This window comes from Pongo abelii, chromosome 6 (assembly GCF_028885655.2).
Source record: "Pongo abelii isolate AG06213 chromosome 6, NHGRI_mPonAbe1-v2.0_pri, whole genome shotgun sequence".
Taxonomy (NCBI): domain Eukaryota; kingdom Metazoa; phylum Chordata; class Mammalia; order Primates; family Hominidae; genus Pongo; species Pongo abelii.
Genome location: NC_071991.2, coordinates 44294605 through 44321571, shown reverse-complemented (window position 1 = coordinate 44321571; position 26967 = coordinate 44294605). Strand labels below are relative to the sequence as shown.

Below are 26967 nucleotides of genomic sequence, written 5' to 3'. Positions count from 1 at the left end.
AAGGTGCATTAGGGAAAAGACAGGAGTGCGGAGAGCTTAGGTGAGACATCACTTAGTAGTAGGCAGAGCACACGCAATTCTGTTTTGTTTTGTTTTGTTTTTAAGACAGAGTCTCACTCTGTCACCAGGCTGGCGTGCAGTGGCACGATCTCGGTCGTTGCAACCTCCACTTCCTGGGTTCAAGCGATTCTCCTGCCTCAGCCTCCTGATTAGCTGGGATTACAGGTGTCGGCCACTACGCCCGGCTAATTTTTGTATGTTTAGTAGAGATCATGTTGGCCAGGCTGATCTTGATCTCCTCACCTCAAGTGATCCACCTGCCTCGGCCTCCCAAAGTGCTGGGATTACAGGCGTGAGCCAGCGCACCAGGCTGGGAGCACATGCAATTCTGGTACAACAGTCATAAACCTAGATTCTAGTCCCCCCACTACCAGACCGTGGGTAAGTCACTTAACCTCATGTGATTTTAGAGTCACGTGACCTTGGTTAAGTCACAAACTCCTTGGTCCTGAGTATTCTTATCTATTAACCAAGGAATTTGTGTTAGATCTGTATTTGTCAAAAGGCACGTAAATGTTAAGAGGTACAAGGGGACATGGAGGGGTTCACAAAGATATGGCATAAAAATGCCACATCTTGGATTACTTTTATATAATGGAACAATTTTAAACATTTTAATCTGGAGAAGAATGGAGATGCTGTATATCAAATGCGAAATTTGAACAGTTTTAGAGTGAAGCATGAGAATACAAAGACATTTTATTCATGGTGAGGCCTCTGTAGACTTTTCCCCAAAATGTATATGGAATCTCTGTTCACTCCTCTCTACTATTTGGGGTCCTTCAGTGGACATGTATGAGAAAGAATGACTACAGTATTAGTCAGACTCTTTCCAGCTGAAACAAGAAATTTTTAAAAATAAGATTAGTGTAATGTGTTAAATATGAAGTTTACTAATAACAGTGTTCTGTCTCTTTGAAATAAGTAAAATAATAGCCTTTAGATGGCCAGATGCCACTCTGTGTTGTGTTTTTGCTCCTGGAGTATATATATTTTGTAATAAAATGCATCCCTTACGTATCATCTTTGAATGAGACTAAAAGATGCATGGTGTTTTGACAACATGAAGAAAGCTTTACAGCATGTTACATGGAAGATTTTAAAACACTGAGCTATATTTTCTCTTTGTATTTCTAGGTTCTACCTGGATTTGTAAGAGTCGGTGTATTTTTCCTGGTTTTATGAAACTTATCTTCCAAAAGCACATAAGGTTAATTTTTTGAAATACTCAAACATTGAGGAAACAGAGTCTGGTCATGGTAATTGGAACTTTTGATGTGCCCACTCCAGTGACCTGTTCATGCAAGAGCCTTAAGTAAGCAGGTTCTGGAGCCAGTCTGAGCAGCTCTCTTCACTTTGAGAATGTGTTGATGGATTAAAGCAGAACCCAAACAGTCCACTATCTGCCTGTTGCTGTGTAAATGAGAACCCCCTTGATTTTTTTTTTAAAGGAGGGGAGGGTGTAAATATCAATGCTGGGAGGTAACCAGATTAGCATGAAACAGAGCTCCCATTTTATACTATGCCTCATTCAAGTGACAGTCATTCAAGTTGCATTTTTTTTTTCATCTCCTGAGAGTTATTATGAACTTTCTTTACTGAGTGTTATATTTAAGCCTTTTGAATAGTTTGCTGTCTGCAACAGTGGTGGCAGATAAGGAATGCTCTCAGAGGATCTCACTGTGAGACATAATGGTGAAATGCTGCAATGCATGGAATTTTATTTGGGACTGCAATTTAATAAATGATGGACTATCTCTAGGTCAAATCTAGTCCAGATCAGTCACTACCATCTGTCACCAAGCTACAGCCAACTGGCAGCTGGTTGGTGGCCATTATGAAATCCATTAGTAATTTCAGTTCATTTCTTAATTAATGAACATACTTATGCACAGAACATTCCATAATTGACCATTTTCTTAAGTGGCTTCATTCTGTTCCCGTTTTAGGATGGACATTCTTTGCCTCTGAGGAATATGTCTTCTAGTTTGCAGTTGCTACAGTGGAGATAAAGTTTCTTCTATCTCTGTTTATGCATATGTGTACAATCTGTGAAGGGATGGTAGCTTTGAAACTTCATTTTACATAGCTTGAAGTTGAAAATATGATTCCCAATGAGACTTTTAGAGTTGGACACATTTCAAGAATGTCCTTTCATAGGAGATTTTAGTATTGCATCCATATATTCTGGTCCCAGATGAAAGAAGTTCTTACAGAAACCTTCAACCAAAGGAAGAAAACCTATCTATTTAAATATGAGGAAAGCTGGCCTGTGTTTGGACCATTCTCCCAGTAATTTTTTTTTTTTTAACAGCTTTGAATGATTTCATCCACCACAAATTGACAGGGTAGAGGACCTCCTCTTTTGGAGTTGCCAACAAGCACATTTTGCTACCAGTCAACTCTCCTAAATAATAAATATGATGAATAACAACCAATTGGGGAAAATTTTTCAGCATAAAAAAAGGCTGACAGCTGTGAAAACAAAGCAAGCATGCAGCTCTTCAATTTAAAGAAATCCTTGCTCACGCTTATACTATAATGTAGGGGAGTCTCTTGGCAGAGTCATATTTTGCTCTATTTTTACATAATAAATACACATATAATCAAGTGAAAATAGACCTCGGTGCAGTGCTCAGCCATTCCCGTGCTGTGACGATATAGTTCATTTAAATGCTCCTTGGGAATGTTGGCTCATTCAATGAGAAAACAGTCAGTTTTAGACCAAATATAGTCAATTCCAAAAAGCAGTCAAGCCAGTTGCATGAAAATGGACTTTTTTGCTTCTCCACTGGCTGTTTTCAAATCACATTTGGCTCAGACAGAAAATGAAGTGAGTCTTCTAAAACCTCATGGTTTGTCCACTATAGCTTTATTTTATTTTATCATTTTTTACTGATACATAATAGTTATACATATTTTGGGAAATACATTTTAATATAATGTTCAATACCTATCTGTTTCTTCTCTAAGCTGAATTACCATATTGCTACTTCTGTTGTCTTATCATATCTTTTCAAACTGCCCCTTTGCGGTAAAGTATTTCTATTTTCTTGGTCAATAAAATATCTGTGTGACACATTGAAGCGATATCCTTCAATCTGATAACATTATTTATAAACCCTATAAATCATAAACAACATCTGTACTCTCAAGTTATGTTTGCCATCTGAAATGAATCTACCAATAGAGCTGTGTAAGTGATTTGCTTCCGAGATCAGCTAGCTTGGAGTCCAAATGCAGAAAGCAAACTGGCAGTTTTCATGAACGTTTTTTACAGGACTATTGAAACTTCTACTTAACTAAAATGACAAAGTGCTTCCAAAGCTTTGTGCTTTGTGAAACTGGAGGTCATACTGTTTCATAAGCACATGAGATGCATTTATGTGAGGCTGGACCTTAGGCACTCAGCTGGCTCTGTATACACAATCTCCAATTTTAGCAGGAGGTAAATGAACTAGAATCTTGGTGCCACCATTTCTTTGTGACCTTTGAAACTCACTTGACTTCTCCAATTTGAGTTTCCTCAGCAGTTGACACAGGTTTGAAAGGAGATGATGGCTGTGGGAGTGGCTGCTTCTGTGCCTATCCTAGTGGTGTTTAGCAGTGTTCTTCTCTTTCTCCGTATCTTTCCCCTTTCCAGCGGATGTAGGGGCTGTGGCTTTTTCTTTCTTTTTTGCGTCTATTTCCAGAAATATACAAAATGCATGAATTCCTCAACCGATAATGCAGCAGATGACTGCTTAGCCTCTGGAATATTCTGTCTCCTTGAAGTCCCAGTTCTGTAAAGAAGAATGAGGTTTGCTTTGACTTAACTGGAACAGCTTCTGCTACTAATTCCTTCTAATGGACTCCTACTTGTGATTCTGACTTTGAATTAAATCACGAAACCACAGGAAATCTCTAATTTGTTTTTAAGACTAACTTTTTGGTGAAAAAAACAAAAGTATGACTTTCCAGGAAACACTAGAGTTACTTGTTTTTCATACTACATCCCATTAATTCAAACACATATTGAAGATATTCAGCCCTTAACCACTATACATCACAATTGTCTGCTTACTGTCTGCATCTTCATAATATGGGATCTTGTTCACCTCTATCACCAGTTCCTACCACCTAACAGGCCCTTGGAAACTGCTGGTTGAATCAACAAATGGATCAATATTTGTGTATTTCCTGTCTATTTCTCAAAAGGATTCAAGGCAGTTTATAAGAAACACATGTGAAACAGAGCGATACAATTTAGATCAGAAAAAATGAGACCAGACATCATGTGAAGAAAATGAAAAGATATTTATGCTAAGGACCAAGGCCTGGTATGAGATCATTTGAGAACTGGACTTAACTCTAAATTAAGGCAAAAAAAATGAGCACATGATTGCCTATACTGTTCCCTTAATCGGAGAAAATAAAACATACAAGAGGAATTTCTTCACATGGGGGAACTATCAAGTAGGAGGATATTGCAAATGACCATTGCCACATCTGACCCTATTTGTGTCTATGTGGCATTCTTGGTCATTTCTGTCTCTTATTAAGAAAGTCTGGGGCTTTGGGAGGCCGAGGCGGGCAGATGACAAGGTCAGGAGATCGAGACCATCCTGGCTAACATGGTGAAACCCCTTCTCTACTAAAAATACAAAAAATTAACCGGGCGTGGCGGCGTGTGCCTGTAGTCCCAGCTGCTGGGGAAGCTGAGGCAGGAGAATGACGTGAACCCGGGAGGCGGAGCTTGCAGTTAGCCGAGATTGCATCTCTGCACTCCGGCCTGTCCACAGAGTGAGACTCCATCTCAAAAAAAAAAAATAAATAAAAAATAAAAAGGTCTGGGGGTCTGGGGTTAAATGTAATGTCCTGGAACCTGAGATCTAAGTACAGCTAGTGGTTTACTGTTCTCTCTTCTGAATTCAGTACAGTGCAATTTGGATATGTATTATATGTAAGTTTTTATACATAATATATATTTTAAATATATGTATATATAAATATACACGTATAAGTTACATATGTATATTTATGTCATGCATGAAAGCTAAATTTCTGTGGGAACCAACTTTATATCCTTTATTTTTTAAAAGGTCAAATTAGAAACAGATAAAACTTTAACAAACATTGCTATTTGAGGTTTGAGGAAACAAAAAGTAAATTCCTTTTAAACATCTATTCTGCTGCTGTAGAAGGGGACTTTGATGCATTTGCCAGTAGCGCATTTTTATAGCCATGTAAAAAGCTCTAGAAGTACTCAAAACAGTTGAGAGTTAGAAATGCTGGACAGGAGGAGTGCTTGCTGAGACAGGAGCTGTCGTGGGGCTCCTTTCAGATCCTGTTCCCCACTTCTCATTGAGGCCTGGCCTTGCTTTCTCTTCCCAGGACTTACACATATGGTAGTGTTCTCAAGTGGTTATAGAATGTAGAATTTTGCTACTCAAGATGAGTTCAGGAAGCATCAGCATCAGATGTAGTCTCAGGAATGCACAACTCCTAAGCCAGTTCTCTAGAGGATTTTTATACATTGCTAGTGTGCCAAGCAGTAATATAGAGGACTCTTTATTTTGAATGAATAAATGAAAAATGCGAGACCTTCTTTCTTTAGAGTATACTTTTATGGTATGCATTATGTGAAACTATCTTCTTTGAATCCTAATATCCAAATGACGCAATGCGTTTTCCGTGAACCCTTGCCCACTTTTCATCTTTTGAGTTTCTGCATGCTCATATTTCCTTTTAAAGTTTCTCCTAGTTGAAACTCTACCTATTACGTAGGTGGCCAACATAACACATTGAGGGTCATAACAGACATTGAGCAGTAGGGACCTCTATTTTCTTTTTGTTTTTTTTCTTTTCACTCTCTTTTAACTATTCAAATTCACCAGTACATTTGTCCCCTATGAGGAAGCTGATATGCTTCCTCCTAATGGTAATCTCTTGAAACCCTATAGTTAATTGTTTATACCTACCTTAAAATCCCGTTTCTCAGCAGAGTTAATACAAATCTGTAGTTCCCAGAATCACTGTGTTCTTGATGAAAATCCTAGACTCTTTTCATGGAGAAATCAGATTTTGCCTATTTATCTTGCCTCAAACCCTTTTATAGCCTTGATTTTTTAAGGATATATTTTTTTAGACAAGGGGCCCACCAGAAAGAGTAAGTGAGTAAAGAACTTTATAGAGAGGGATGGCAAAGAGCTCCTAGCGAAGTATTAGAGAATCTTGCAATCAGGAAGGCAGTTATTCGAAGATAATATAAAATGAGCGTCAAGAGTTTTGGCCCTGGCACCAGGCAGCCCCAAGTCAGGAAATGATCCATATAAAATCTCAGCACGTAATAAATACTCACTTAATGTTAGCAATTACAGTTAACTCTTGAGCAATGCAGGGATTAGGTTCCTATGCGAGAACGGTGTCAGGACACCCACATTGTATTACTTGGAGTCCTCAAATATTGTATTACTAGCCTACCATTGACTGGAAGCCTTACCAATAACAAACAATCACTAACATATATTTTATATATTATATGTATTATATACTGTATTCTTACTATTAATATAAAGTAAGATAGAGGAAAAAATGTTATTAAGAAAATCCTAAGGAAGATAAAATATATTTACTATTCATTAAGTAGAAGTGGATTATCATAAAGGTTTTCATTTTCAGCATCTTCACATTGAATAGGCTGAGGGGGGAGCAGAAAGAAGGGGTTGGTCTTGCTGTCTCAGGAGTGGCAGAGGCGGGAGAAAACCCATGCATAAGTGGATCCGTGCAGTTCAAACCTGTGTTGTCCAAGGGTCAACTGTATTACCCAATATGTACTAACCTGCCTACTCAAGACACTTAACAGTTTCTTAGGTGTTTATAAAGGCCAATATCTTATATTTCAGTGTAATCACACATGAAGAGATATTACATTCGGAGTGGGGTGAAAGGAAAGCTGAGGCACTGCAACTGAATTGCCAGGTCTATTTTGGGAGGGCACCGACAATGGGTTGGGTTACTGCCACCATGAGGACACACACTGTACCTGACTGCACAGGTGCTGCTTGGAATACGAATTTTCGTGGGAGGAACAAGTGTGATCATCAGGGAAGGGGTTAGTACCTGTAGCCAAAGGACTGTGCACTAAGACAACAAAGAATGATATATAAACAAAGCACAACACTTGCATGGCAGGAGAAAGATGAATGGGGTACTTAAGCAAAGCTCTCGAGACAGAGTAGTGTGTGATTGAAAAGGCTAAAATGACTATGTATATCGTGTTTGGAGAAACAGGTGAGGCCCCCATGGGCTGTCAAATAATGACTAATACACTAGTAGTCATGGTATCGTGTTATTAATAGTGACTCCTTTGCTCACTGTTAGCTAAGGCAGTTACTTTTTCTCTATACAAGGATTTCTTGACCTGTGAGATTTCCTTTTTTTGCCTTTCACGGTACACTTTTCAATGCTATGTACAAAGGTGTCATGATTTGTTTAGCAGGAAATCTATTATTATTGCCCCCTGGAAGTTATTCTTCAGCTTATCCAAGGTATACAAATTCACTTTTGCATTTCTAAGTCACAGTTGTTGATTCCCTAGTCTCAGTTGACACAAAGCTGTAGCATTTTGGAAACTGTTTGCCAAGCATCTTTCTTCATCTTCAGCAGTGGAATCTAGCCCGTTGGACCATTCTCCTCTCTTGTAAGCAATTTTTATTTAGTCAAGTTCCAAGGCCCTGATAGTTTTTTTATGATATACCTTTATTTATTGACAAATGGAAGACTATTCCACCTAAAACTTTGTTGTGTACTTCATGTCTGATATTTGTGCTGAGGCTCAGCAAGAAATAGCTATTATCTCACCATATAGCCATCCAGTTCAGATTAGAACTGAGTTTTTCAAACTTTGATCTTTGATAAACAATGTACCTGTCAATTTAATGTAACATTTTTGTCTAATTCTGAATGCATAGGTCATAAAGTTGAAATGTTTAGTTACTATGTGCAGAACGAGAATTTTGTAAACCTAGGAAAATGCTGTAGTTCTAGCATCTATTAAGAAAGAAGTGTTAATTTCCTTTCAGTTTTTCCCTTTTAATATTGGGGATTAGTTTATTCATATAAAATTACATTATGCATTTTTACTTAGTAACTTTCTCATGTTGTTAAACAACTTTGTGAACATAATTTTACTATTTCCTCACTGTTATAGCATGTATCTGTGTTATTATTTATTTATTATTCTAGTTTTAGACAGGTTCTTACCAATTAGATACTACAAGTATTCTGAGATGAACATTTTTATGCATAAAGGTTTTTTCTTTGTTAAAATTATCTCCTTAAAAAAGATGAAGAATATTAGGATTGTTTAGTCAAAGAGTATTTATAAAGTTCTTTGTATATATATTGACTAAACCCATTATATAAATTTACACCTTTACCTTCAAGGTAAAAATTATATGTCTCCTTTCACCCTTGAAAGTTATGTCCTTATTAAGGATATACATATTTAGGCCAGGTACAGTGGCTCATGCCTGTAATCCTAGCACTTTGGGAGGCTGAAGTGGATGGATCAGCTGAGGTCAGGAGTTCGAGACCAGCCTGGCCAACATGGCGAAACACTGTCTCTACTAAAAATACAAAAATTAGTCGGGCGTGGTGGTGGGTGCCTGTAATTCCAGCTACTTGGGAGGCTGAGGCAGGAGAATCACTTGAACTGGGAAGGTGGAGGTTGCAGTGAGCCGAGATTGTACCTTTCACTCCAGCCTGGGCAACACAGGGAGACTGTGTCTCAAAAAAAGAAAAAATAAAAGAATATACATATTTATATGTTATAGATAGATGGTATTTTATTGTTGTTTTAGAATAGCCTTTCTTCCATTACACATATTTATATAGGACTAAATTGGAACTGAACGAAAGGAGGACTTTCTTCAAATACCTATCTATGGGAAATGAAGGCTTTATGACTTGTCTGAAAATATATATTTTTTACCTTATGCAAGTGATATAGAAGACCTCGGAATACAGCTGTCTCACTACAGTGCTCTTCTATAGGTCCAGTCTGTGGAGTGGCTACATAAGGGAGACATCTTGATGAAGAAGGCTTTATATAACAAAACAATAACCATAATGGTAATTGCAATAACAATAATCTCAGCTAAATTTGTTTAATGCTGTGTGCCAAATGCTCCTCAGTGTTTTGTAAGTCATATAATCATCTCAGTATCCTTGGAAGCAGGTTAAAATTCCTATTTACAGATAATTAAACCATTTTGACAAGTAGCTGGGCTAGAATTTTAATCAGTAAAGTCTGACTCTAGAGCCTACACTCAGACGCTACATTATGATGCTATTACTTTCTCTTTTGATTGGATCCAAAGTGAAATTCATTAATATTTAATTCTAGTCTGTGATACCTAATATTATTTACTCTAAGTCAAACCAAATTTATTAGTGCCTGCTGCGTGCCAAGTAGTGGATAAGTACTCCAACATTTTTGTTTGTTTGTTTTAGCCATCACATATTAACACTTGTATATATCAGGTACTGTGCTAGAGGCTAGGGATATAAAGGTCAGTGAGCGTGGCCCCTTTTCTCAGGGACTATATGTCCACAGATTATTGGAAACCAACATCATAAATTCCATAATGTGTGTAGCATTAGAAGAGGAACCACAATAGTTGTTCTGAGCTGACCAAATAAAGCTTCGCTAAAGTAGTGCCATTTAAGTAGAGTCTTGCAGGACACATGTTTGCAAAGAAGATAACATTGGAGATGTGCTAGAGGTGGTGGTGAGTGGAAGCATATTAAAAATCAAGGAGATTTTTTGAAACTGTGTGCTGTTCAGGGATCTACAAGTGTTTGATGTTGCATTTGGGTGAGATGAGATGAGAAAAGTAGTCCAGGGTAGGAATCTGAGGGCCTTTGGTCCGTGCTAAATTTTGGACTTTATCTTGTAGACCAAAAGTTACAATTCAGATACCATCAAATGCTAGGCAAATGAAATCAGTGAGTGAATCACACTGGGTAACCAGCAGAGAGAGTGGTGGGTACTATGGAAAGCAGGAAAACACACGCCACTGCTAAAGAGAAGAGCTGCCTCTCAGCTCATGTAGGTTGTATCCAAGAGTCTGGTTGCATCCATACCCTTTTATTTTTCATGGAAATTCATAAATCTGGGTTTGTATGTGAAATCTCCAAATTTTCAATCTTGGCAATTAAGATGGAAAATGATTATAAAACACTGTGCAAGCCAGGGAAAATATAAATGGTGCCCTTGGGCTGCTTGGCTGGGTCCTGCTAATACAGAGGGTCCAGGGAAGAACATGAAGCAGGGGAATGACGTGGTTGGATTTGAACACTGGAGAGTCCATTCAGATGGTATTTTTTTTTGTTTTGTTTTGTTTTTGAGACAGAGTCTCACTCTGTTGCCCAGGCTGGAGTGCAATTGCATGATCTTGGCTCATTGCAAGCTCCGCCTCTCAGGTTCAAGTGATCCTCCTGCCTCAGCCTCCTGAGTAGCTGAGATTACAGGTATGCACCACAGGCCGAGATAATTTTTGTATTTTTAGTAGAGACAGGGTTTCACCATGTTGACCAGACTGGTCTCAAAATCCTGACCTCAAGTAATCCACCTGCCTCAGCTTCCCAAAGTGTTGGGATTACAGGTGTGAGCCACCATGCCCAGTCTATTTTTATTTTTTAATGACAAATAATAATGATATATATTTCTCACATATGCTGTGATATTTTGGAATATGCTTAAATTGTGTAATGGCTCAGTTTAGCTAATTAATATCTGCAGTACCTCACATACTTATTTTTTTGTCCACGAGAACACTTAAAATCTACTCTCCAGTGAGTTTCAAAATGAAGTATGTTATTATTAACTGTAATCACCACTTTGTACAATAGATCTCTTGAATTTATTCCTCCTAACTGAAATTTTGTGTCCTTTCACCAGTATCTCTCCCTCGGGTCCTGGCAATCACCATTCTACTCTATATTTCTTTGAGTTCAACTTTTTTAGATCTCACATGTAAGTGTAATCATGTGATACTTGTCTTTCTATGCCTGGCTTATTTTACTTAGCATAATGTCCTCCAGATTCATCCATGTTGTTGCAAATGACAGAATCACCTTCTCTTTTAAGGTTGAATAGTATTCAATTGTATACACACATACCACTTTTTTAAAAATCCATGCATCCACCAATGGACACGTAATATTGATTCCATATCTTGGTATTGTGAATAATGCTTCAATGAATGGACAAGTACTAGACTTGGTAAGGAATTTAACTTGACTGAAGGACAAAAGTGGCAAGTTGTTAGAAAGGGCAAAGTCAAGGAGACTTCCCAGGTGTGAGACATAGGAGACTGAGTGAATGGGAGTGCTAGTGGTTGGTAGGGAATTTGGGAGGAGCATGTGTGAGGAAGGGTGAGAATGAGTTTTGGGTGGCCCTATTGACCTTGACAGTTTCTCAAGGGTGTTTAGGTGAAAGTATTTCAATTCATCTAATTATCTTAACAAGGCTACATGGTCAAACATAATAGTCCAGTTTTTAAAAGTGCAGAGACAGAAGTCCAGAGAAGTTAAAAGAATTTTACTCAATCCCTCTTATCTGATTAGTGGCAGAACCAAAATTGGTAGGTGTTCCCTCTACTAGTCCACAATTATTTTAGATAAGATCAGGATCCTTTGAAATACCTGTTCCTCATCTCCTTATTTTGGTTTTGGAATATTCTTATTTATAGGAAAAAACAGCATTATCAATTATGCCTTTATACTTGAAAGAAAAACTTGAGAAAGTCAATTTCAGGAATCCTTAGAAAATAATTACGTCTTAGAAATGAATCGAAAGAGTGAGGATAGCATGAATCTGCATTTACATGGTGCACACCCCCCACCACCCCCACCCACCCCACCCTAGGAATCACCAACCTGTGCCTGAGTTCAGGTCATTTGCCTCAACAAATCGCTAGAGTGGAAGAAATGTAAATTTGCTGTGAAAACAGTATTTGGTTTTAAGTTTTTCCCAAGTTATTGAGAGTGGCAAAGCTAGTTCCAAAAGAGTGAAACATAGGATGAAAACAATAATATTTCTTTATGAAAATAGCTGCAATAGAATACCATCTAGTTGACTTCATCATGATTATGTGCTGCTCAAAATATTCCTTTCTCCATTATGTAGCAAGTCAGTCTCTTTTGGACCAGAAGATTGATTCCGGTCTTTGTTTTTTAAATGGAGGGGTTATTTGTTTAGATAGGGGTACATGAATTAAACAGAATTCTAGCTCCTGATAATCTATGTGGGTATATCTCAGGAGCTAGGATACAGTTTGTTTTAGGGCTGCTGTAACAAATTACTACAAACTGGACTGCTTAAGAGAACAGGTATTCTCTCACAGTTCTGGAGGCCAGAAATTCAAAATGAAGGTGTTGGCAGCATTGCGCTCTCCTGAAGGCTTTAGGGGAGAATCTTTCCTTGCCTCTTCCAGCTTCTGAGGCTATAGGCATTCCTTGGCTTGTGGCAGCATCACTCTATTCTCTATCTGGCTGGTCACATTGCTGCTTCCCCTTTTGTGTATCTGTGACATCTCCCCTTGCCTCTCTTATGAGAACACTTGGTGATGGCATTTAGGGCTCACTCCCATAATCAAGGGTAATTGCACCATTTTAAAATCCTTCATTTAATCCCGTCTGAAAAGACTCTTTTTCTAAATAAGGTAACATAATCCAGGAGTGGGACTTGAGATCTTTGGATGACCATTATTCAACCTGTTATAGGCAGTGTAAGGTTGGATTCAAGGACTAGGCAAAGTAAGGTGGGCATCGGACATAGGGTTCAACTTCAAGGAAAGTGTTTATTGTGAGCAAAAGCAAAATGTCCAAACCAGAGTGGCAGTGTCAAGTGTCAGGCCCAAAAGATAAAGCATGGATCTGAATAAGAAGACACACTGCACAGCTGGAACTCAGAAGGCAACACTCTCCCTGATACTCAAGCAGGGCAGAGGCAGGAACCACTTTTCTGGTTGGGTGTTGAGATGTGATAGTGTGATATCCATGTGAATATCCATGCTGAAACAGTGTGTCTGTAAGGCAGGTTGATGACACCTGATTGAAATTGTGAGCCAACACGCCTGTAATCCCAGCGCTTTGGGAGGCCGAGATGGGTGGATCACTTGAGGTCAGGAGTTCGAGACCCACCTGGCCAGCATGGTGCAACCCCAACTCTACTAAAAATACAAAATTAGCCAGGGATAATGGCACATGTCTGTAATCCCAGCTATTTGGGAGGCTGAGGCAGGAGAATCACTTGAACCCAGGAGGCAGAGGTGAGCTGAAATTGTGCTGCTACACTCCAGCCTGGGCGACAGAGCAAGACTTCATCTCAAACAAACAAACAAACAAATTGTGAGGCAAGTCAGCTGGGAAAGAAATTGTGAGGCAAGTCAGCTGGGAACACAAATGTGTCTGAGAGAAGCTCGGGCTTGACTCCTGACTGGACTCATGTCACTCCATTTTAGTTTCTATGTATTTCCATCTCTACCTGTCTGCCCCACACTCCAACTAGTGTAAGCCAGAATTACATATACATGACTCAGCCCTTTCTCCCTGATAACATCTCTTGGCATATCCAAAGGGTCACTTGCCCACAAAGTTATCAGTGACCACGCTCTACTTATCAGTATTATCTCCCTCAGGCCTGGTCACACAGGCTCCTTCCTAAAATAGTTCTCCTTATCTCCTGGCCTAGAGCAAACATGCATCTATCTGCCTGCAACAAGCAAAGTATTTCCCCATCCACACAAATTCCCAGGAAAAGCAAACCAAAACGTAAAATGAAAATACTGAGTTTATTGAATTTTAGGACCACCTTCTTAGTGTTTTTAAGTCTTAGAAATGTGTTAATTATCATAATGGTTCTGGCTTTTTTGAGCCTGAGCAAATTTTTGGCATAATGAATCAGGCACCAGGAGGATGTCATGTGCAGTGTCCGTGTCTTTCGGTAGCCACAGGACTGTCACTTGATTGCTCCCTGTGTGGTTATTGTTCTCTAGAATGGTTGACATAAAGCAAACAAATGATATTGTTCAGATATTGTATGTGCCACGACATTGTTCCCTTTGTGGCTTCCTGATGCTGAAAACCTTTTCTGGTTAAACTTCTATCATACTATATCAAGAGTGATAATGAGTCTTAAACATATTCGGCATGTATGACTTTATTAAGAAAATTTGTTAAGGAAGTAGATGTTAATGTTTTGTTACATCCTTCATATTCTTGTGGACTTACTAAGGGAAAGCTTTGCTACATCAAATAAGGAGATGCCTTGTTGCAGTTCGATCCCAAAGGAGATTTAATTTCAGGAGAGTTTACAACACATTACCCTCAAGGAGACAGAGAGGAAGGTCTCCATAAAAGATTACTTGCATCTTACTATACCTGATTTTCTCAGGCAGCACTTGCACCAGCAGAAGAAATGACAATCTGCTAATGGCAATCATTTGAAATATTCTGTGTCCCAAATGACTCTTTTTTCTTATGTCTGTGTTGCACCCAGATCAGCAATACTAGAATCTTATTATAGTGGAAAGTTGTACTGAACACTTTAGAGACAGACACAAGTGTGGTAGAAAGATCATAGGCTCTGCTGTCAGATAGACACCTTTTACCTTAATTTACATTATTACTCAAGTAATTTTACCTCCTCAGATCTGTGTCTTCATATATAAAATAGAGATAATAATGAAAAATCTATTTCACTGTGTCTTGGCGCATACAAATTGCCACCTAGATATTAAGCAAGTGTCAAGTATGGTCCTCTCACACTCACTCTGTCCTTGCTTTACATTCATGCTGGTTGGACTGTCCACCCCTGGCAAGTCACACAGAAAACTCTGCCCACTCAGAGAATCCATGTGCATTTTTTTGTTATGCCATATTTTTGTCCAATTGACTATTTTTCCTCCTTACACTTTTTTGTTACTTTGGTCCCTGCAAAAAAATAGAATGGTTGGCAGACATTTAAGTGATGAATTCTTGATCAACAAATGAAGAGTAATAAGAAAAATATTTGCCTCAATGGCTTCTGAAAAGGATGAAGCATCACTTCATTAATAAAGTAGATAGCTTCTGCCTCTTAGACTGGACTCCCAAATTCTTGCCTAGAATCTTCAGTCTCTGGGGAAGAGAGGACTAAATCCAGTTAGAAATATAATATATATACAACCTCCTGACCTATTCTTAGGACTAATCAAAACTCACAGGTTTCCCACTGGGCAACTAGAAAATTCCTAAGAATGAAGGAGTTATTTGGTTCTTGCTAAGTGAAGACAGCACACACAAAATTACCCTGCTGACCACCACTCGGAATGGTTCCTTTCACAGGGCTCTGTGGACTTCTGTGCTGGAGGGGAAAGAATGCTTCCTTAACTTGAAAGTTTGTAGTTCAGTTCTGGGATAACTTAATTAAAGGCCCCACTGCCAAGAAGGATAGAATTAAAGATGTAAGTCTGGACTTCGAATATCCTGACTTTAAAGTTCATAAATCACCTTTGTATTTCACTGGATTCTATTGTATTTCCTCTTCTATTTAATAGTTGTTATTTTTCTTATTTTCTGGACTACTTAGTCTTAGGAAAGGTTGGAACACCAAATTAAGACTTCAAATGTAGCTTAAAGAGGATACAGTGACATCTGGAGGACCTCTGTTTCTGACAATATGGGGGACTATATGACCAGAGAAATCCTGCCAGTAGAAAAATGATTAGAAAACATGCATGCAGAGAAGCAGGCACTGGAACCAGCATTTGCTAATACTCTTTGGCTTAGAACCTGAACTTTATGGGCCATAAGAAATGAGGATGTAACAAGAATCCCGAAGTCCACACTAGGTGGGAGATAGAATAGAAACTTCAAAATAAAGGTTGGACATCCAAAAGTCAGCAATATCAGTGGGTGAGCTAGGTAAAAAACAAAACAAAACAAAAAAGAAAGCAAACAAATTTTAAAACCTGCCATTGAAGACTGAAGAAAAAAACAGTAGATATTCTGACCTGTTTTGACCATGGTTCTTGAAAATCTCTCATTTTTCTGGGGCTAGGAGATGAGCTATCTACAAATCTATTGTCCTATATATAGGACAGTAATTAATTCTACTTGGCCCAAAAACCACCAAACAGAAAATTAAGTTTAATGTGGTTCTATTTCAGAGGTGCCCTTAAGCACTTAGAAAAACAGAATGCAAATCATCTCTGGATTAAGAACAACTGTACAGCAAATTAAATGGTAGATTAGATAGAAGAGAGAATTCAGGATCAGATACATAGATCTGAATAAATTAATTATAACTCAACCCAGAGAGAGACACACACACAGAGGAAATACAAGAGAGGCAGAGACGAGAGGATGTGGAGAAATAGGAACACTTTTACACTGTTGGTGGGACTGTAAACTAGTTCAACCATTGTGGAAGTCAGTGTGGCGATTCCTCAGGGATCTAGAACTAGAAATTCCATTTGACCCAGCCATCCCATTACTGGGTATATACCCAAAGGACTATAAGTCATGCTGCTATAAAGACACATGCACACGTATGTTTATTGCGGCACTATTCACAATAGCAAAGACTTGGAACCAACCCAAATGTCCAACAATGATAGACTGGATTAAGAAAATGTGGCACATATACACCATGGAATACTATGCAGCCATAAAAAATGATGAGTTAATGTCCTTTGTAGGGACATGGATGAAATTGGAAATCATCATTCTCAGTAAACTATCACAAAAACAAAAAACCAAACACCGCATATTCTCACTCATAGGTGGGAATTGAACAATGAGAACACATGGACACAGGAAGGGGAACATCACACTCTGGGGACTGTTGTGGGGTTGGGGGAGGGGGGAGGGATAGCATTGGGAGATATGCCTAATGCTAGATGACTAGTTAGTGGGTGCAGCGCACCAGCACGGCACATGTATACATATGTAACTAACCTGCACATTGTGCACATGTACCCTAAAACTTAAAGTATAATAATAATAATAATAATAAAAAGAGAGGCAGAGACATATAGTGTGATCACATCTAATATATAGCTAAAATTTGCATTAATTTCATATATGTAATTTATCAATATATAATATATTAATATCATATATATGATAATATGATATAGTATATCATATACGATATATGATATATTATATTATATATTATATATTATATTATCATATATTATTGATATGATATATTATATCAATCAATATATCATATATATCAATATATCATATATCAATCAATATGTATATTGGACACAGCACAGAGTGTCCTCAAGTTCACAGCTTCGACATTGAATCACACTACATTCCTTTGATAAACACATTTGATCAAACTCGGTTTTTGGATGGACGTTGCTATGAAAAAAATGCAAGTACCAAGAGAAAATGAATATCAAACAAGAAATATGGATGGAGATATCTGATTCAATTCCAAAATTTAAGAAGTTCTGCTGTGCCTAACAGGTGTACATATACTATTAGAAAGTAATAGTGGCTAAGAATCAAAGAAAGATATTATTTTTTTCTTTTCTTATAATTTATGTCTATTATTTTTTCAAATGACTACTCAGTTATTAGGATATGAATACATATTGTTTTTACTTAATTAATAAACAAAACAATACTACTTAATACACAAAACAGTATTCCTTTTTGCCTAAGGGCATTATGAAAAATTTACAGAGACAGAAAAAATATGGGGAACCAAGAAAGTTTGAAAACATCTGGCATATAAATTGGTAGGGGGATAACTGGATCCTGGCATATAATTGATACGGGGATAACTGGTATTGATTACATTTTTATTTTGTTAAGTTAAATATGCATGTTAAGACTTCTGCAGGAAAAAAAATTTCGTCTTGATATAAAAATTAGCCAGGGGTGGTGGCGGGTGCCTGTAATCCCAGCTACTCGGGAGGCTGAGGCAGGAGAATTGCTATAACCCAGGAGGTGGAGGTTGCAGTGAGCCAAGATGGTGCCACTGCACACCAGCCTGGGCAACAAGAGTGAAACTCCGTCTCAAAAAAAAAAAAAAATAGGCTGGGCGCAGAGGCTCATGCCTATAATTGTGGAGATCACGAGGTCAGGAGATCAAGACCATCCTGGCCAACATAGTGAAACCCCGTCTCTACTAAAAATACAAAAATTAGCTGGGTGTGGTGGTGCGTGCCTGTAATCCCAGCTGCTCAGGAGGCTGAGGCAGGAGAATTGCTTGAACTCAGGAGGCAGAGGTTGCAGTGAGCCAAGATCACAGCACTGCACTCCAGCCTGGGTGACAGAGCAAGACTCCATCTTAAAAAAAAAAAAAAAAGAGATTATCCTTTTGATAGAGTATATATCTTCAAACTAGTAAATTTGAGGAAACAATCTCAATCAATCTCAAACAAGGCAAGATGTGAATTTTTTTATAGGGGGCCAAAAATAGGCACTAAGTAAGATTCTAAAATGAATTAAAACGTATCAATAATGTCAATTCATGTAAATGCAGTAAACTTTTCAGTTAAAAGGCAAAGATAGAATAAATCTTGCTATTTTCTATTTTCAAGAGATACACATAAAACTAAAAACTTAGAAAGATTGCATATATATAGGTTAAAAAATGATGTATGAAGAACATACAAACCAAAATGAAGCCAGTGTAGCTTTAGTAATGTTAGATGCTACCAACTTTAAAACAAACTGCATTACTATTCAAGTCACCTCATGTCAATAAAAATTTGAATTCACCTGAAAGAGATAATTATTCTAAAATTGTACAAGTAACAAAAAATTTTAAGACAATACATTTGATCACTTACTGCAGTTGTAAGTGACCAGATTAATGGAGAAAAATTATATGATCCTCCCAGTAGATGGATTAAAAGCCATTTGCTGTAAGTAAACATCTATAATAAAATTTCTCATCAAACTAGGAATAGATTCCATAACTTGATAAAGTATGCCCATTATTCCTTGTCACAAGCATACTCAGTGATGAGGCATTAAGTGCATTTCCTTTAAAATTAGGAACAAGATAAAAATGTTTTCTACTAAAACTCTATTCATCAATATATTTCTAGCTGAGAAAATAAAATTGAGTCCCCTCTCACATTATACCCACAGAAGACCATAATTTAAAAAAAGCTTTTTGTTTTGAGATAATTATAGATTAACATGCAGTGATAAGAAATAATACAGAGAGATCCCATGTAGCCCTGTTCCCCAATGGTAACTTCTTGCAAAACTATACTACAATATCACATTGAGGGCATTGACGTTGATATAGTCAAGATAGAGAAGAGTTCCATCACCACGAAAATCTCTCCTGCTGCCCTTTTATAGCCACATGCACCTCCCCTTCCCTCCACTCCCATCTCTCCTCTAACTTCTGGAGACCCCCGATCTGTTCTCTGTTTCTAGAATGTTGTCATTTCAAGAATGCTATGTTCAATGAAATCATATACTATGTAATCTTTTGGATTGGTGTTTTTCACTCAGCACAATTCCCTTAAGATTGATGCAGGTTGTTGTGTGAATCAATAGTTTGTTCCTTTTCATTGCTAAGGAGTATTCCATAATATGGATGTACCATAGTTTTTCCTGTTTATTTAAATATTTTTCCTGTTTATTTTCCTAAATTTTGTATTTATCCATTTTCCATTTAAGTCTATGATCCATTTTGAATTAATTTTTTACAATGTGAGCTTTATGTTGAGGTTCTTTTTTCCCCCCAGCTCCAGTACATGTTTCAGTGCCATTTGTCGAAAAGGCTGTATTACTTCCTCTATTGCATTTGTACCTTTGTCAAAAATTATTTGGACATATTTGTGTGGATCTGTTTCTGAGTTCTCTGTTGTTCTATTGATTTATGTGTCTGTCTCTCTGCCAATATGATATTCTCCTAGTATCTACTTAGTGTTTAGCAGTTATATAGTGTATCTTAATATCAGATAGGGTAATTATCTCTTACTTTATTATTTTTATGATTGTCTAAGCCATTCTGAGGCTGTTATCTTTCCATATAAATTTTAAAATGAACTTTTTAAAAAGTTTAGAAAAAAACTTTCCTGGGACTTTGGTAAGAATTTCATTAAACTTATACATTTTGGGAGAATTGGGATCTTTACTATGTTGAATCATCCAGTCCATGAACATAGTATGCTTCTCCACTTGTTTAGGTCTTGATTGATTTCTTTCATCAACATTTTGTAATTTCCAGCATACATTGTCTATACATTTTTTTGTTGTTTATATCTAAGTATTTCATTTTATTTTTAGTGACTATTAATGGTGTTGTTTTTAATTTTGGTTTGCAAATGTTTATTGTTGGCATACAAAAATACGATTGATCTCTGTACATTGGTTTTGTGTCCTAAGACCTTGCAGAAGTCATTTATTAGTCCTAAGAGTATTTTTGTATGTTTTCTTGACAATGTGGACAATTGTGTTATCTGTATGATTTCTTCCTTTTTAAATTTTTCTTTTGTTAATTTTTTATATTTATTCCTTTTATTTTTATTTTATTTATTTTTCCAATCTGTGTGCCTTTTATGTTTTTATTTTCTTGATTTATTGCAATGTCTAGAACTTCCAGTAATAAGTCAAATAAGAGTGGTGGGAGCAGACATCCTTGCCTCATTTTATTTTATTTTTTATTTTTATTTTTATTTTTTTATTATTATTTTTTTCCTTGCCTCATTTTCAATCTTAGAGCAAAAGTATTCAGTATTTCACCATTAAGTATGATGTTAGCTTTAGATTTTTTGTAGGTGCTCTTTAACAAGTTGAGATTATTCCCTTCAATCCCTAACTTGTGACCTTTTATTATGAATAAATGCATCAAGGTTTAAACATTTTATAAGAAAATTTAGGATAATATCTTTAACACTTAAGAATAGGAAACAATTTTTAAAACATGTCATAAAAAGTGAAGAACAAAAGGAAAATTTCAATAAGTTTGAAAATGCTGAAATTAAGAAATTTTGTTTATCAAAACATAATACAAAATAAATGAGAAATAAAGCCATAATTTCAATTCCAGTAGTTTCATGTACCAAGAATTCATATCCAGAATATGTAAAAAACTCATAAATGATAGCAGCCTGGCATGGTGGCTCACACCTGTAATCCCAGCACTTTGGGAGATGAGGCAGGCAGATCACTTGAGGCCAGGAGTTCAAGACTATCAGATAACATGGAGAAACCCTGTCTGTACTAAAAATACAAATAATTAGCCGAGTGTGGTGGCACAGGCCTGTAATCCCAGCTACTCAGGAGGGTGAGGCATGAGAACTGCCTGAACCCAGGAGGGTTCAGTGAGCCGAGATCACGCCACTGCACTCCAGCCTGGGTGATAAAGTGAGACTCTGTCTCAAAAAGAAAGAAAGAAAGAAAGAAAAATAAAAATATAATTAAGCCAGTAGGAAAGCTTCTTGAGTAAGCATTTCATTTAAGAGGAAATGTAAATTATTATTAAGCAGGGAAAATATACTCAACCTGATTAGTAATTAAGGAAATGCAAGTTAAAGCTTTAATAAGATACCATTTCACAGTGATCAGATTGGCAAAACCTAAAAACTCTGATAATATTAAGTTTTGCTGAGATATAAAGCAACTGGTGGGAGTGATTCGTAAATGATTTAGGAAAATTATTTGTCATTACCCAACAAGTGAAGATATATTTAACACTATGCCATAGCAAATCTAGCTCTAGGTTTATACCCTAGAAAAATTGTTGCATGAAGAGATGGGTTAATGGCAGCATTGTTTGCCATGGTAAAATAACTGGAAGCTACCTAAAAGCAGAGTCAGTTAAATTATGGAGTATTTATCCAATGGCATACTTCATATTAATGGCCATGTTAGCCTATGGCCTCATGCCTCAGAACGGATGAATCTCAGAAACAATGTTATGAGAAAAAGCAAGTCAGAGAAGCATATGCTTGATTTCATTGAATTAAATGTTATAAATGGGTGAAATCCAGGACTAAATATTTGGAGTATATACACACTGATACAAGTAGAAAAAAAGAAAGGAAAAGATTAACAAAATTCAGGAGAATTATATTTGGGGATAGAAGAGGGAGGGACTGGGTACACCTGGGACTTCAAACATTTTGGTAGTTCTGTTTCTCAGGCTGGGTGTTTGGTGCATGGGTGTTCATTTTATTAGTCTACATTAAGCTATATATATGTGTGTGTGTATGTATGTATATATACATATTATATGTACATATGTATACGCACACTATATATACACACAATACATATATATGCACACACATTACATATGTGTTTGTGTAAATTATGTGTGTGTGTATATTGCATGACCAATTTTCATAGTTTTTTTAAATTAGAGAAAATAGGAAAAAGGCTATGTCAGGTGCATTCACAGCAGAATGAAATTTAATAACAGTGAATTGTTTCAAAGAAGTAAGATAACAAAAAAAGTCAGCTTTTACATGTGATCTTCATTATCTAAGTCAGCTGTCCCCAATCTTTTTGGCACCAGGGGCCAGTTTTGTAGAAGACAGTTTTTCCATGGACGAGGATGGGGGATGGTTTCAGGGTGATTCAAGGGTATTACATTTATCATTAGAGTCTCATAAAGAGCACCCAACCGAGATCCCTCACATGTGCAGTTCACAATAGGCTTCCCGCTCCTATGAGAACCTAATGCTGCCACTCATCTGACAGGAGGCGGAGCTCAAGCTGTAATGCTCCTTGCCCACTGCTCACCTCCTGCTGTTCAGGTCGCTTCCTAACAGGCCAAGGACCGGTACTGGTTTGTGGACCCCTGATACCATGGACCATGGTACCGGTTTGCGGACCCTTGATGTAAGTAAAGTTAGGGACTTTCATGTCAATTTGTTTTCATGAATTTATGTTATTTTTGCATTTTTTGAGGGCACAGTTTTCAGAAATAGTTTAATTAACTTTTTAATGTATTCACTGTAAGTTTTGCCTTCAGTTATGTAACCTTTCAAATATTATTCCAAGGTTGTTTTCCTATTATGCTAAAGGAATGACTAAATTGCTAAAATGGGAAATAAAATAAAGAATATTACTCCAGTGTTTTTTGCTTAGTAAGATATTGTGTGTTTTAGAAATGGTTTTCTGAGTATTTCTAATGAAGAAGAATTCTGTAATTGTTTTCTTCAAGTTTAGTAGATTCATTTCACATGTGTAAATGTGCATGCCCATGTTTTTTGGCTTTCCTTTATCGATAATGACCATTGTCCGTGCAGAGCTTCTCGGCATGGCCTCTGGAGTGTCTTAAAATATGTACAGTGTATATGGCAGATTCAAGATCAGCTAGAAGCTGCTTTAGAAAACTGAAGAAATTGCAAGGCAACACTAGAACTTGATATCTAAGTTCCTAAAAATGACTGTATTTTGGAAATTCAGTAAAACAGTTTTGTGTCTAGAGAACTCTAGGCATTCATTAAAAGCTTAAAATAAGAGTACTCTCCCCCAACTTCTACAAAATAAAGAAACCAAAAGGAACTACCTGCAATTTACTCAGTTAATTCAATTTAATTAAAAAAAATTCAGTAAATGTTAATTGAGCATCTACCAGATAGTGCCAGATAACATTCATGGCACTGGGCATATAAAAGGGGACAAAACAGATAATATTATGTAACAATAACAGACCAGTGGTTTCTGCTTAATTAGAAAGTTTCCATTAAAAGGCAGTAAGCTTCTTGAGGGCATGACCTTGAGTTTTCTGTGACCCAGTTTTTCCTCAGCACTTAACAATGCCTGGCACATTAATATGTATTTAATGCTTATTGTTAATGATCATTCTTTACTGTTAGTACATTTAATATGTGTTCAATGAGTGTACCCCAAAGCCACACATCTTGTACCTGATGAAGCCAGAGTTTGAACCCAGTCTATTGGTAACAGGAAAAACAGTTGCCACTTCTTGTGAGCACACTCTGCACCAGGGCCTATGCTCAGGGCTTTATACTCATCATCGCACTTCGTCCCTTAGAAGAGATATTGTTATCCCCTTTTTACTAATAAAGATTCTTGTTTTAAATTTTCTCTTTTTAAAATTTTTTGAATTTTTTTTTTGAAACAGAGTCTTGCTCTGTTGCCCAGGCTGGAGTGCAGTAGCACAATCTTGACTCACTGCAACCTGCGTCTCCTGGGTTCAAGTGATTCTTCTGTCTCAGCATCCCGAGTAGCTGAGATTACAGGCGCACACCACCATGCCCACACCACCACGCCTGGCTAAATTTTTATTTTTTTTTGGTAGACGTGGGGTTTCGCCATGTCGGCCTGCCTGGTCTTGAACTCCTGAACTGAGGTGATCCACCTGCCTCGGCCTCCCAAAGTGCTGGGATTACAGATGTGGGCCACCACGCCTGGCCACTGATGAGGGTTTTAAGCCTTAGACTACTGAAGCGCCTTGCCCAAGATCACCCTCTGGGTCCATCCCCTTCAAATACTTCCAATTTTCACAGCCTTTGTGTCTGTGGTGCCAGAGTATCCTTGGCTACCTGCAACGGTGCAGCTCAGTTTATTAACTAATAGGACCACATGGTGTCATGTAATCTGGCTGATTTTCTTTCCTCATTAAAGTGACTAATTTGTTTTACAGAATTGACCACATCAGCTAGTTATTTTAATGGTAAATCAAATAAAGCTTTTCCATTATTTTTTGTCTCCAACTGCCAGAACCTGGCTAAATTAGACACACCTAAATTATAATCCAAGATCAGCCACTTAGTAATCAGCCAAGGTTGTGAAATCTTGGATAAATACTTAGCCCCTCTAGGTTTCTAACACCTTATCAGTAGAGATGAAGATAATAATTCCTACCTAATCTGGTTAATGAGAGGATTAAATGAACAAAGCTTTAGCTCCTAACCCAATGCCTGACCCTTAAGGAGTTTTGTTGAGCAGCACCTGCTGTTACTACATTTATCATTGTTGTTTTTAATCTTAACATCTAATTTCAATATTATCTTTGTTCTCTGGTCTTTACTAACCTCCCTGACCTAAGTTATATTATCTTAATCTAACAAATCACCAACTTCTTTCAAGATAGGCAGAGTTACCTACTTGCTCCTCATTGGATTTGCTCCTTTGTTATGGAGCTTAAACTGTGTTATAACAATTTATATGACTGTGTTATAAAAAATATCTCTTACTCTGCACCCTCTCTTCTAATTACATACATTTTTAATGCAGGTTCGTTCATCTTTTCACTGCCAGCTTCTTCATTTTGCCTAGCATATAAGTGCTATCATGTTTGTTGAATGAATAGGTCATATCATTATTCACAGTGAATAGATAGGTCAGTTCTCTTTTGTACATTATTGCTAATGCCATTGATGGTATTACTTTGATTCTGATATGTGTAAGGACGGTGTAGTGTTTTCAAATATCATTTGCGTATGTAATTTCATGTCTTTTCATTAGAATATTGCACTCTCACTTTCCATAAATATTTTCACTGTCTATGGAAAGGGTATCGATTTTTATTTTTTGCATTTTTTGTCTTGCTAGTGCTATATTACCAATTTTTTTCTTCTGCCATTTCTGCCATAGGACTTTATAAAAAGACTTTCTTACTTTCACTTAAACTTTTATTTCCCACGTTACTTTAAGGTATACATTTTACTCTTTCCCCCCATCATTAATACATTACCACTTGACTCTGTCATTAGGCTGTCAATCTGTAAAACACTTGAGAAAGAAAGAGAGACCTTATTTTAAATAGGCCTGATACTTTGCTAAAGAGGTTGGCGCACTGACTACAATTCTATTCTTGTCAAGAATAGGCTTTTGAAATTTCAAGGAGAAGAAATGGAATTTAGAAGAGCTACTAAACCATGAAAGACCTAGGAAGGATAAAATAAGTAAAATGAAGGAGAAAACAGTAAAATCCAAAGACATTGCTAAATGGACAAAATTCACTACAAAATTCTGGAGAAATTCCCTGCCTTATGTTGAAATAACTCAATATGCAACAAAGAATGCCCTGAATGGCCAGACCTAGCACCAAGGCATGAAACTCTCTTTAAGCCATGAATATCTTAAGGGAAATTATAGCAGTTAATTGTTAGTGGTCAGAAAATGAAACATTTTTAAATTGAATTTCTAGGTTAAGGTGATAGAGGTTGGGGTGTTGGGGCCAGATGAGAAAAGAACAAGGAAACATTTAGTAACCATTCACCAAAAAATGTTATACAAATGGTGATAACAGGTAGTTCTTTCATTTCCAATGAAGCTTAGAGGAGACAAATTTAATCATGTGGCAAAGTTAAGCGTCAAACACGAAAGGGAGTTGAAGTGTCGAACGTGAAAGGGTAATGAAGCAGGAGAGATTTATGTTAGAATTCAGACAGACTTCCTGGGTTCTGAAATCCTCTAATATGTTACTAAGCAGAGCAGGATTCGCCCCACAAACAAGGCTGGAGAGTTTTCCAAGATTCCAAGTCATTAGGCAGGGTTTCCAGGGACAGCACTGCCACAGCCCCCATTGTTCTCTGGGATATTCTGACCTGATTCACGAAGAAAGCCTATGGAATCATATGGACTTCACACTTTATATGAAAAGGTGGGCGGCAACCAAGCAGGGGAATACATCAGTTCCTTCTGAACATGGGGCTCACACCAGCCCATTTGCCTCATAATTGTATGCATGCTACAGCAAATGAGAAACTGCAGTTAATTTCCTCTGCCGAACGTAAGAAGAATTTATATTTTTGCTTAAAACGGAATGGTTTTCAATGCAAAGGCATTGATAAGGTTAAAGTTTCATACTGAAAAATATCCTATATAGACAGCAATCGGCGTAGGGGTGGAGAAAGTACACTCTTTAAACTGCTTCCGTGGAAAATTTCAATCAACTGCTAG

The 26967-nt window shown here is 37.2% G+C and overlaps 1 protein-coding gene across 16 annotated transcripts in view; it reads left to right on the top strand.

Moving 5' to 3' along the window:
- The window catches only part of SUGCT (succinyl-CoA:glutarate-CoA transferase), a 735129-nt gene that overhangs the window by 587774 nt on the left and 120388 nt on the right, over positions 1-26967 (top strand). For 8 of the 16 annotated variants that reach the window (XM_054560560.2, XM_009242849.4, XM_009242845.4 and 5 more), the window contains one exon: positions 9097-9174. The exons of 5 other annotated variants lie outside the window; for them this stretch is intronic. In XM_054560560.2, coding sequence (XP_054416535.1) covers positions 9097-9174 — 78 coding nt within the window. Of the gene's footprint in view, positions 1-1197; positions 3142-9096; positions 9175-26967 lie in introns of those variants that run through there. 3 more of the 16 variants (XM_063725731.1, XM_063725728.1, XM_063725729.1) reach the window with 2 other exon arrangements.